Genomic DNA, 13602 nt, shown 5'->3' with positions numbered 1-13602 from the left:
AAAAGTGATAATATTATATAGACTGAACAACTTTTATGTGAGTGTTATGTAAATGCACACACACATTCAAGTGACATTATACTGTTTGAGTGATTATATATGTTGATACACATGCACACACACCTATGTACGTACATACAAGTGTGATTATACAGACTGAAGAGAAAATGTATTTGTATACACACACACACACACACACACACACACATATATATATATATGTACAAGTGACATTTTATAGACTGAGTAGGTTATATTTAGGAATATAGGCATACACACATAAATACAGACAAGTGATATTGTACAAACTGAGTAGGTTGTATTTAGGTGTACATGTGTACACACACTACACACATATGCGCACACACACAAACATACACCATACACATACAAGTAACATTCCACAAACTGATTGCGTTGTATTTAAGAATGGAAATATGTTCACACACATATATGCAAGCAACAGCAATTAATTAAGGAAATGGACATTTTAGAAAGAAAGCAAGAGGAGTTAGAAGGAGAAAAGAGAAGGGTTAAGTAATGTAAATATATTGCAATCTCAAAAACTGAAGTAATAAAAAATATTATTTTAGTTTTAGGTGGTTAACTGCTTTGTGTTGTTGTTATTGTTGTTTTCTATTGACAGATACTTCTCTGAAAAGAAGTCTCTGCCTTCCAGTCAAGGTCACATTTAAATATACCAATTTTATGATGTTATTTCAATATATCCTGTATGTGACCTTGGAAATCGGAATAATAAATAAAAGCAACATTCATATTGTTTGCTAATACATGTGCCACGCTGGGGCAGAAAGGGTGTTGCCAAGGAGGGAAGCAGGGGTTCAGTTCAATAGGAAGGCCAGATACTTTACTTTCTGATATGCCTTTGACTACATCAGCAAAACTGCCAACAGCTAAAACAGCATCTTCATTCACTGTAACTGTAGCATTGTTCAGATATTAAATTGGTTGGAAAATACCCATCATATATATATGCCTTTTCAAGCTGTAATCTGATTTGCCACAGTGTTAATACGAGGCTCTTCTATAAGAGACCCCTATTTTCTACCACTAAGAAGAAAAGCGCCTGCCAGACACAGACCTATTTTAAAAGGAGGTTATTTAATTAGTTATTTTTATTTCCAGCGAGGCTGGCAATATACTGCAGGGATTCATTTCATTTTCATTCATTACAGAAGGCATGGTTTATATTTCCCCCAGGCAAAGAGCTTTATCTGACAAGTTGAATGCTTTAGTGACAAAAATATCTGATGATGGATATGGTATTAAGGAGATGACAAGTGACATGATGCTCTGAACCACTTTCCATAACTGTATGATTAATGGATGTGCATATGTGTGTATTTATAATTTTTATTAGTGAACATTTTCATGGGAATATTAGTCGGTTTTGTTCTACATTTTTACTTCTCTTAGAAGAGATGGATGGAGTCAAATCTGTCTGAATTTGTGGCATATGTTTAAACCATAAGTCTCTAGTTATTTACAGTAAAGTCCGTTTCATCCATCCATGCATTTTATATCAGATCTCTTTAACTGCAGTAAAACAACACTGCAATATTATGAAGGCATGCTGACTGCAATAGGCTTAGTAGGTTCTAGTTCAGTACTTGCTCCTGTCCTTCCGAACAAGTTTGTAAACGAGTGATATCCTCTCTGATACATAGGTGATTGATCCCTTATGCGCATACTTTGAGGTGTATTGATATTCTATAGATGTTTTAAAAATAAAGACACCAGACTCCTACACCATGCCATTCTGAATCAATTGTTATTAGATGTGTCCTGGACCTAGGACTTCTAAAGTGCTTTCCAGAACTTTCAAAGGTTAAGTAAATTCCCCAAGGTAGCATCATTGGTAAGTGTGCTGTAGGAGTTCAAACCCAAGCCGCCCTGACACCTGAAGAGAAACTGGTCACATGCTTTATGCAAAAGCCTGATCAGTGTACACATTCTTAAAATGAGGTCCCCTTCATGCTCTCAGCTAGAATTGCAGAGCAGGGCAATTAGCAGTAGAGAATTTGCCAAAAACTCAATGAGGTGCTTTACACTCTTATAAATTATCATTAATTAATTTATATTTAATTGTTACTTTGGTTTTCTTTTCCTAAAATAAAGTACTTTATGTTACAGTTATGTACTGCAAAATCTCTAAAGTCAAAATGAGTGTTTAATGTTTATTTACTTTGCAGTTTTTGTTTAACTAAAACAGTAACTTATTTTTTTTTATTTTCCATTTTTTGAGGCAGGGTCTCACTGTGTAGCTCTGGTTGTCCTGGAACTCACTATGTAGACAGGCTGGACTCAAATTCACAGAGATCCACTTGTCTTTGCCTCCCTGCTGCTAGGATTAAAGGCGTGCCCTGCTACACCTGGCTGATGTGATTGTAAAGACACCTTAATGGCTTGCACTTCCTTCTCTCTCCGTCAATTGCATTTAGAATTACCTTTCAGAAAGTCCACCTCTGATCATATAACTCACTGTCAATGGGATTCACAGCTCTTATTTTTTTCTTCATAGGACTTCCAGGCTATGCTCTTTCCTAGTTATTTATTTGTTTATAGTTCATGCCTGCAGAAAAAATATTAATTCTTTGAGAACAAAGTTATTTTGTGGTTTTTTCATTCCCTCGTATGAACACTACATAGGAAAGTGCCTAGCTTGTAGCAGACTTTAAATGTATATGTATGATTAAAAACTGTTCAAATTAATGGAGGGTAGATGCATTTTAGATAGATAAGCACATAACACGAGTTCAGTTAATGAGTCAAACTTGAATTTGTCTGTGATAATTTTTTTCAGGTTTCTCTAAAGGAACTAAACTGATGGAATGAATGGAATGTGTGTGTGATTGTGTGTATTTATGTACAGTGTGTGTAATTTGTAAATCAGCTCATTCAAAATAGTAACAATTGCCTTATACTTGAGAGGCTGAGAATACACCTCAATTTATGAGACTGGGTGCCTTAGTTGTCCCAATCTTGTGTTGCAAACATGGAGGCTCCTGGAGAACTGCCAGTTCCTTGTTGTCAATAGAAACCTGAAATTCTTGATATATATTAGAGAAGGAATCTATATCAGCATCAGAGGCATCAAGGTAAATCAACTCGGCAGCCAGATGAAAGGCCAAGTGAGCAAGAGGTGAATAATAATCCTCTTTCCAGCTCCCTTTATAATCTGGCTGCCACCAGAAGGTGCTAACTACATTTGGATGGGATCTTTGTGCATCAATTATGGCAATCAGAACAGTTCCTCAAGTGGGGCTCTCTGCTCAGATGACACTAATATGTGGGAAGTTGACATTAAAACCAACCATTCTAGCTATCCATATTAAATAAGCAGTGTTTGGGCCAAGGGCAGCCTCCAGTGAACACTTTAGAGTCCTGGGGAAGACTAGCGCACAGGAGTCTCGGATACTTCTGAAACTCATTCTTTTCTGTACCTTGCTGTCATTCTCTTCCACTCACTATTCCAATACATCTCAGTTTGTGAGCACCTTCGTATTTCGAAGGCCCTAGAAATATTCTTCATATTCCCTGTATACTCTACTCAGGGAAAGAGAGTTCCGCAAATAACGCAGCAGCAGAAGAAATATTCTCAATCTTTGAAGAGACACTCCACATCTCACATCCATTTTTATAGTGTTAACATGCATTTCCTTGTCCTCAGTAATGAAATAGTGTGGTATCTTTTTTCTTCTTTAATGTATTACACTAAAAATCAAGTGTGAGTATTTAGGGAGATATGATTTTCAAACACATAATTCTCATTACATGGACTAATCAATTATCAGTGCACATTTCTTCTTTCATTTACTAATAGTGATGGCAATGCACCCCCATAATATATTTATTTTAAGCATCCTACTATGAATTGCTTAAGGTCACTTAATCTTAGTTCTATAGACATTTACATTTGCACTATAACATCTTTCTATATTATTAAACTGTTGTATTTAATAGGGCAGTGAGTAAGAATATAGCACAGGCTGAACAAAATTAGATTCTGAACTTTTCATGACGATGACATCATTTGTTTGTGATTCTCATGATTATTGAGAGAAGATGCTCTTGTGACAATGTGTCCAGGTGAGATAAACATATAGTTAGAATTTATTCATTGGTTTGCTATTTACCAAACAATGCTTCGGTAGCTATGCTCAGCATTTATTTATTGAGTGCTTGCAGTGTTGAAGGGATTGTGCATCTAAAGTTTTAGACGTGAAATAGATCTAGTGCTGCTTAAAATAAAATGGCTAAAAGGCCTGAATCTGAGTCACTTCAACTGGGATCCAGTTAAAGGAAATTTCAAGTGACTTCACAGAGCCATGTTCTTTATTTACAATAAAAAAATAATAATCACACCTTACATTTAGTGCCCTCACAACTGATAAATTGTGTATCATCACAACCCCTATAAAATAGCATAGGGGTTAGAGAGACGGTTCAGAAATTAAGAACACGGGCTGAACTAAGCAGTGGTGGTACAAGCCCTTAATCCCAGCTCTAACTGGAGACAGAGGCAGGTGAATTTCTGTGAGTTTGTGACCAGCTTGGTCTACAGAACAAATTGCAGGACAGCCAGGGCTACACAGAGAAACCCTGAGGAGAAACCCTGTCCAAAAAAATTAATTAATTAACTAATTAATGGCATAGGCTTTTCTTAAAAAGAACTCAACTTGTATTCCCAGTACCTATATGGTAGCTCAAAATTATCTAACTCCTTTTTTCAGGTGATTTGATGTCCTCTTCTGACTTCTGTAGGCACCAGGTTTACATGATACACAGACATACACAAAGGCAAAACACTATACACATAAAATAAAATATAAGCTTAAAAACTAAAGAAAACATAGTCATAGACAATTAGCATGTAGAAGATAAGATGTTGTCTCTTGCATTCAGGCTTCATTGATCAATCCCTCACAATTGAGTTTACAGTGCTGTACTTATCTGATATATGTAATTGAAACAGTAGACATGCAAATGTTATAAAAGATTGTTTGAAGAAAACCAGCAAGATGGACTTGAGCACTGGTAAAAGCAATGCCTATAAACTGGACAACATAAAAATAAAGTTCATCATTTGAAGTACTTAATAGACACACATCCTCTATAAATATAATATGTGAGCACTTTTTTTCAATTTATTGTTAAATAAATGACCCTGTGTAATTAATGAGAACTTGGCATAGGTTGGGAGTCTTATAGCACATGATATAGATAGATGATAGATAGATAGATAGATAGATAGATAGATAGATAGATAGATAGATAGATAGATAGATAGATAGATGATAGATAGATGATTGATAGATAGATAGATGATAGATAGATAGATAGATAGATAGATAGATAGATAGATAGATAGATAGATAGATAGATAGACTGAATCACTCAGCTAATAAAAAAAGTGTAAATCACCGTGGACTCTGCAGCATCACCTAGAGACCCCATGCTTCCCAATGCTCAGTGCCTCATCAACCTTTACCTTCATCTGCCTATGGCAGGACATCTCTAGTGAAAAAAAAGAAATATTTTTCATGTTTTGTTTGGTTGTATGAGACAGGATCGTATACAGGTCAGGATGACCTGGAATTTACTTGCAGCTTGACAAAAACCTTGACTTTTATCCTTATTTCTCTGTCTCCCTATATTGGTTCACATGAACGCATCATCACATGGGGCTTATGTGGTACGGGAATAAGACCTCCAGCTTTCTTCATGGTACACCAGCACAACCGTTGTGTATTCTGTGTTCTCCACCCCAGAAGAGTTTCTTGCTACCATAACCTCTCTTCTTTCACTCTTTTGTCTATGCAATCAAGGAGATACTGAAGCTTAGATACACATAAAATTTCACAGGCGAATTTCAGGATGACCCTAGTTTCCATGATATTACTTAACTATTGTGATAGAAGATACTATTGAATACTTGATACTATTTAAACAGAAATTTGCCTTCAATTTGCAATCTTTGAGCATCCAAAATACGGAGAAGTAATTCCACTACCTATGCCAGTTCCTAGTAGAGACTGTACTGACTAATTGCTAGCACAGAGTTCATGGAGCTTCAAATCTGTGTTTTATGAAGTTTAGATGAGAGTTTCATACAACGAGGAGAATTTCTTTGATTCTTGGCACACATCTAAAAGGCCCTCACAGCTTGTGGGCTAAAACCTTACAGTAGTTGAACTCCATCATACAGTTGGCTGCAAAATGAGCCAAAAAAAAAAGATAGGCAACAAAGTGAAAATCATCCATCTGTATTCAGCTTATGACAATGCAAAAGCTCATAGCCAATATTTGCTGATGTGTTCCTTAATAAGGGAGATGGATAGTTTAAGGGTAACAACTACAAGGATCTACTGAACAGTGTAGTTGAAAATGTAGTCCCTTCTCAAAGTGCTGGAAACAATATCTTCCATAACATAAGATATTTAGATATACATCTCTAAATGAGATTCCATTCTTCCTAAAACTGCCATGCAATCTAATTGATTAAGCTAGGCTCTGCAGGACTGTCAATCTATTTAGTGGTCTAAACTAAACAGTCTGCAGTCAACAGTCTCTCTGCTTCCAGAATCATTGTATTCAAACATTACACAAACAGCAGACACAGGTCCCTAAAACTATTTTAATGGTGATAGTCTTTTTTATTTATTGAGAGGTAATATAATTACATCATTTCTCATTTCCTTTCCTCCATCCAAACTTTCCATATACTCCTCCTTGTTCTCTTCTAAGTGCATAGCCTCTCTTTTTATTAATTAAAGCTACACAGACAAATGTAAGTTCAAATTCTTGAAAACATAGTTACAATCTCCACCCCATGAGTTCTCAACCTTACACAAAGAAATACAGCCAAAAATGGTGATATTCATCAAAAAGGCTTCTGCAGTTTTTATACTTTAACCAAGAGTAATCATGAAAGTTTCATAGCTTCTTATGAAGTTTGCACAGCTTTTTAAGTTTAAAATGTGAAAGAAAGCAAGAGTCCGAAGAATCAGCATTCTATGTTTTCATGTTAAGTGTTTAAAAATATGAGAATTTGTTTATTATGCAGTTCCTAGAACTGTAATTTTTAATTTGAATGACTTCAAAATGAGATGTAAAGTTCTTTAAGAAAGTAAAAGTAAGTCAAACCCAAGCTGAGAAAGAGAACATTGTCTAGATATAACATTTCAAGAGAATTGCAAAGAAGAGATTTTCCTATGTAGACCTCATCTTTCCTAAAGTAATCTGATGAAATAATTGCATATCTATATTTTATATTTCCATCTTTAAAGTTTTAAAGCCACTCAAGTGTTGGTAATTTTCAATGAGCTGTTTAATCCACTGAGCATGTATTAGAAAAGAAAAGCATGTTGATGTTGATGTCAATGAAAACAGTGACCAATAAGAAACAAAATTATTAAATTTAATTAAACTTAATTAATAAAGTAACTAAATTGATTAAAACCTAAAGTAATCTTGATAGTAATCACCAATCAAGATAATTAATAGGAATTGACACTATAAATAAGGGCAATGTTCTCTATTCACAGGCTCAGGAATTCAAACAGCACATTATAATAGATATCATAATAGAATTATTATTGATTACCCAAATCTGCACTAAAAAATTCAACATATGAAATGTTAATAAAATTTTAAATTCGAATACTAATTTAACTGTATTATTTTACTAGTATAAAACCTTTAACACTAAATTTAAAATAAATGAAGTGTTTTGAACTACATAATGTATGTTTGAAACATAACTATATGACTTTAACTTCACTGCTAATTTTAAGAAATAAATATATTTAGTATATAAGAACATATGGTTTTAATGCATACTTTAACCTTAGCAATTTATTTTTTTATTAAGAATGTTTAAGGTTCCAGGTTGCACATTTGTATAAAATTGCTAGATATTTACATTTTAAATGCACAAACTAAACATGCAGAATTGTACATTTTCAATAAATTCTTTTAAATAACAATTTAAGTTTTTCACATACTATAAGTAGGAAAATGTCAAGCATGTTGGTTCATAGCTATGTGTTCTTTTAGTAGAAGTATTGGAATATATTGTTTCTGTAATTCAGATGACATAGGTAACTATTATATAAATTTCAACAAATCATATATTGAGATTTTATGAATGTATTACTGATTTAATATAAAAAATTGAAGTTTGAAAGTTCATAAAAGTAAAAATCATTAGCATCACAATAATTTTGATTCAAAATTCATATATACTCTTGTCAAGAAAAAAATCACCAACTAATATTTAAGGACTAAAGACTCTTGAGTATTACTAAGCTTTGACAAAATGGAATGTGAGATAGGTTAGAACATAGGCCTTTTAAAATAAGTAGCTTTTCTGATATAGCTCTCAATTTAAGATGATACATCTTCACATATCTAAATCACAATAAAGAATCTGCATTCTGCGAAGCCACTTTCAAATACAAGGAGCAGTCACTATTTGCAAACGTAATAATCAGTAACAGATCTGCCAGTGGGTAGGGCTAAAACGGTATATGGTATAAATTAAATAAAATAAATAAATAAATTAATTAATTAAATGCTATGCCACAGCGTGTGTCATCCTTACGATTTCTGATACACATGCATATTTATCATGATTTCTTTTCAGAATGCTCTGGGCCGTTGGGAATCGAAGGAGGGATTATATCCAATCAGCAGATCACAGCTTCGTCCACCCACCGAGCACTTTTTGGACTCCAGAAGTGGTATCCCTACTATGCTCGGCTTAATAAGAAGGGACTCATAAATGCCTGGACAGCTGCTGAAAATGACCGATGGCCATGGATTCAGGTAAGAGAGGGATGGGACAGAGCTGTCCTCCAAATGATCAGAATCATTTATGGGAGTAGATTAGGAAGATTTTGGTGTGATTCTTTCCCATGCTCAAAGTGTAATTTGGTTTATGATGAAACTGTGAACAATTTGAAAATGTGGGAAAGATACGCATGCTCTGAATATGTGAAAACCATACTAAAATGGGAGCATTCTTAGACATGAGTGCCCTGCTGTAAGTTGTACTGAAAACAGATATCTATCATCATTTGCATATGTTTGTTCATACAATGTTAACATTTAATAACAAATTATGAAACTATAAAGAAACAATTTCATCTATGTATTTTTTGAGAAATAATTTCCCATGTACAAATGTAAAATGTACAATGGGTCATGCTAATATCCCACTGTATAAATAAAGAATTTTTTAAACATTCTGAGGGGCATTGCTATGGATCAGTTCTGAAAAGGTTTGGAAAGCTTCATAGTATAAAGAGTGTAACAATATGAATATGTTACAATCTTCACATTATAGAAATATTCAAAGTAGGTAATTACTTTATAGGTAGATATAATATTGTAGAATTAATTATAAAACATATAACTCTTCAAGGGCATTTGTAATTTTTTTTAGGGATCTCTTTTTATTTTTCTCCACCTGGAAAGCAGTTTTCCTCTCCTTACAGTCCCCCAACACACATTTACTACCTCTCTGTTTCTATTCAGAACAGGGTAGGCCTCTCATGGTTATCAAAAACTAATGGTATATCAAGTTGCAGTATGACTCCAACTCCTCTCCCACATATTAAGGTCAGAAAAGGCAACTCAGTATGAGAAAGGGATCCCAAAAGCCAACAGAAGAGTCAGAGCCCACCCCTGTTCCCACTGTTATGAGTCCCACCGGAAGACCAAGCTACACAACTGTACCTTATTTGCAGAGGGCCCAGGCTGGTTCCATGTAGGTTCCTTGGTAGTTTCATTTTCTGTGAGCTCCTATGAGCACAGGTTAGTTGATGATGTGTATTTTCTGTGGTGTCCTTGACCCCTCTGGCTCCTACAGTTCTTCCTACCTTTCTTCAGCAGGATTCCCTGAGATTCACAGTGGATTTCATTCTCATCAACCAGCTAAGTTTACAACAGGAGGAAGCAATAATGTATTGATATTAAGAGCTTGGCTGGAGAAGAAATAGCATAGTAAAGCTGACATCTCAAATTCTATCCATTTAGGCTTCCTGGGCATTTAAGCAAAAACAAAAATTATATATATTAGGAAGACAGGAAAGATGATCAAAACTGACTTATGTGAAATATTATACCTCTGTTCATGTGGTACCTTAATATAATCACTGTGTCTCATATCATTAATAGCACATACCAAATGTCAAAGTACTCTTGTTGAAGCTACATGGGTCAGGAAATTTTGATATAAGGCAATTTTGGAAGATAGCTTCCACTGATCTAGATTCTTGGAAAACAGCATAATAAAAGATGCCACATGAGAATCTAGCAAACATCAATTAGAAAATGAGGACAAGGAGAGTTACTGGAAGAATGTGTTTAAATCTGGTGGGAGAGATTGAAAATGACCTAGGGTCATTAGAAAATTTGTACCTCATTCTGTTGCCATAAAGTACAATGAGTCTTCCTCTGTCTCATCAGCCAGCACTCAAATAATGACACAGAGACACCTTAGTAATTATGAAATCTCAGCCTATACTTAGGCTTGCTTCTAACTAGCTCCCTTTTATCCAAAAAAAGTGTCATATCGTTATTTGTAAAAAAAAAATTGAAAATAGAGATAAATACTCTCTCTACAAATATTTGAATATTTTGGTCATATTTTTCTCTCTCATATACTCCCCTTCCCTACCCACAGAATTTCACGTTATTTTTCTCTTTCTAAACAAAATAAAACATAACAGTAAAAGAACACCAAGTGAAAATAACAACAACCAAAAAAAAGCACACAAAAACCATGGAGTCCTATTTTGTATTGGTCAATTACTCCTGAGCATAAGGCCTACCCTGGAGTGTGGTTTATATCCTCAGTGTTACTGTGCTGGTGAAGACTGATAAGGAAATAAGATATTTTCTCTCCCAGCAGCTATTAATTGAAAACATCTTCTTAGTAAAGGGTGATGGCTATAGTCTCTGTGAGTTCATACATGTATCAACCATTTTGTATTTGAAAAATGATCTTTGTTTGGAGTTTTCCACCACCTCTAGCTCCTACATTCTTTTTGCCTGCTATTTTGCATAAATCTCTGAGTTTTGAGGGGAAGAGTGTGATAGACATTCTATTTTTTTTGTTTTTTTTTATTTCTTTTATTTTTAAAATATCTTTCTTTGTTTTACATACCAATCCCAGTTCCCACTCTTCCCCTCCTCCTGTTCTCTCAACTTTCGCCTCCACCCCACCCCCATCCACTCCTCAGAGAGGGTAAGGCACATTACTTACAGGAAGGATCAAGGTCCTCCCTACTATATCTAGGATGAGCAAGTCATTCCTCCAAAGAGAATGAGTTCCAAAGGGCCAGTACAAGCAGTAGGGATAAATCCTAATCCTACTGCTAGAGGCCCTGCAGTGTGTCCCATCAACTGTCACCCACACCTTGTCACCCGAGGGCCTAGTTTGATCCTATGCTGGTTCCTTTCCTGTCCAGCCAGAGTTATTGTCACTGGTGTCTGGTCTTTTTTTTTTTTTCCTGAGAACTCTTATATTTAAGCAGGTAAAAGTCACCTGCTAACTTTATAAGTCTGTTTGGACTTTATGATCAAACTCTCTCCATGGCATATGAAAGGATGGCATGTAATAAGTCATTAGGATTCTGTAGCCATCAAACTTTAGCCTGTCTCATCCAATCTCAGAACTGTTCCCATGCAGAGGGATCAGCATACATGTCACCTGTCTTGTAGTCTTTCCTGGCTTCCTCCTTCAAGTCTGCAGCCAGGATCTTCGGGAGGTCTCTCCCTATCAAATCTCATCTTTATTAATTTTGAAGAAATTCATAGCTTTTGTTTCCTATTTTTGAAAAAATAAGGCATAACTTCCCCCCAATGCAACATATTTTCTGACATCCATTTTAAACTTAAAATTAAAACATCCTTAAAATATATAAACTGGTTTAATTCAGTAGACTTTTCTACAATCCAGTATCTCTCAATAGCTGGCACTTTTTTGTTCATTATCATTTAAAAAGGTCAAAGTCATCAAAGCATCATAGACGAGGATTCATGTTACATGGAGGGGAGCTGCTTATTCATCCCAGCTGCCCGGCTAGCTTAGCCCCAAAATAATCACACAGGAACTGTATTAATTAAAACACTGCTTGGCCCATTAGTTCTAGCTTCTTATTGGCTAACTCATATTATTTTAACCCATTTCTATTAATCTATATATCACTATGTGACAGTGTCTTACAGGGTAAAATTCACAGTATCTGTTTCTGGCGGTTCCAAGGCATCTCTCTGATTCCATCTTCTTCCTCCCAGAATTCAGTTCCTTCTTCCCCACCTACCTAAGTTCTGGCCTATCAACAGGCCAAGACAGTTTCTTTATTCATTAATGACAGCACACAGAGGGAACTCCAATATCAGATGCAGACTCCTTGTGTATTTTCCATATGTGGCTTTTTTTTTTTGGGGGGGGGGGGTATTACTTTACTCTCTCTTTAAAGACTTTACTATTACTTTTAAACTATTTTAATGACAGTGTATATCCATTTTCTTTTCTTTCTTTAACCTTTAAGCACATTTTAAAGCATACCCTACCTGTTCAGAGGTTTTCTCATTCTTGACCTAACTTTACTAAGTACCTGCAGTATTCTCTGACAGTGTGAGCCAAGCCTTCACCTGCTAGGCCCTTTGTTATGTGGCTAGCTTATGGCACTGGAAGCTGGTTCTCCCCACTTGATTCATTGAGAGACTAGTCTCATGTCAGAGGTACCAGGGGGAGTCACATTTACAGCCCAGCTCTGTATAGCTGTTTAGCCCACTTTCTGGAGTCCCCATGGGCAGAGAGGCCCAGGCAGTGACAGTAGTGGCACCAGCTGGCATGACTTCTCTGTCCCTGTGGTTGTGGCAAAGTATTGGAATGCCAAGTGTACTACGCTTTTCATCTGCCACAAGCTCACAATGAAACAGAGACTTATTATTCACTATGAAAAGTTGGTCTTTGACTTAGGATTGTTCTACTAGTTCTTATAACAAATTAATACACTTCTATTAATCTATGTTCTGCCATGTGATTATTTACCTCTGTTTCATTCTGTATGTTTGACTTCCTGATGTTCCTGCCAGGTCTCCTTTATGCCTTGATTATCTACTCTTTCTCTCTCTTGACTAGCTATTGACCCTTAAGATTTTTATTAAACCAATCAAAGTAACACATCTCCCAGTATACAAATATTACTCAACAATGGAGCCCTCTGAGTGATTTTTATTGGATAGCAGGTTGCTACACCATGATTTCAATGAGAGAAACATGGAGCATGTCATGTTACTTTATTAAGTATATTATATTTAAACATTTGTCTATAGGCATTAATATCAATAAAATTGATTTATGGCTGATTAGAAACACTTTCCTTCTTCAAAACTAAGCCAAAATCTCTTTTAGTGTCTTTCTTTGTTTAGAGCTCTTAGGAAATTATATGTAAATTAGATACATTGCCTTTGTCTTCATAGCTATTAAGAATTTATTTGTGGTATAGAACATTTCCTCCTTTGGACAAATACTTGCTTAGTCATGTTCATTGTCACTTTAGT

General features: G+C 35.3%; 1 protein-coding gene across 1 annotated transcript in view; it reads left to right on the top strand.

Moving 5' to 3' along the window:
* Edil3 (EGF like repeats and discoidin domains 3) overlaps nucleotides 1–13602 on the top strand; it is a 440770-nt gene that overhangs the window by 270914 nt on the left and 156254 nt on the right. The window contains exon 6 of the mRNA XM_075976362.1: nucleotides 8669–8850. Coding sequence (XP_075832477.1) covers nucleotides 8669–8850 — 182 coding nt within the window. The remainder of the gene's footprint in view (nucleotides 1–8668; nucleotides 8851–13602) is intronic.

This window comes from Microtus pennsylvanicus, chromosome 6, assembly GCF_037038515.1.
Source record: "Microtus pennsylvanicus isolate mMicPen1 chromosome 6, mMicPen1.hap1, whole genome shotgun sequence".
Lineage (NCBI taxonomy): Eukaryota > Metazoa > Chordata > Mammalia > Rodentia > Cricetidae > Microtus > Microtus pennsylvanicus.
This window is presented reverse-complemented; position numbering and strand designations above follow the sequence as displayed.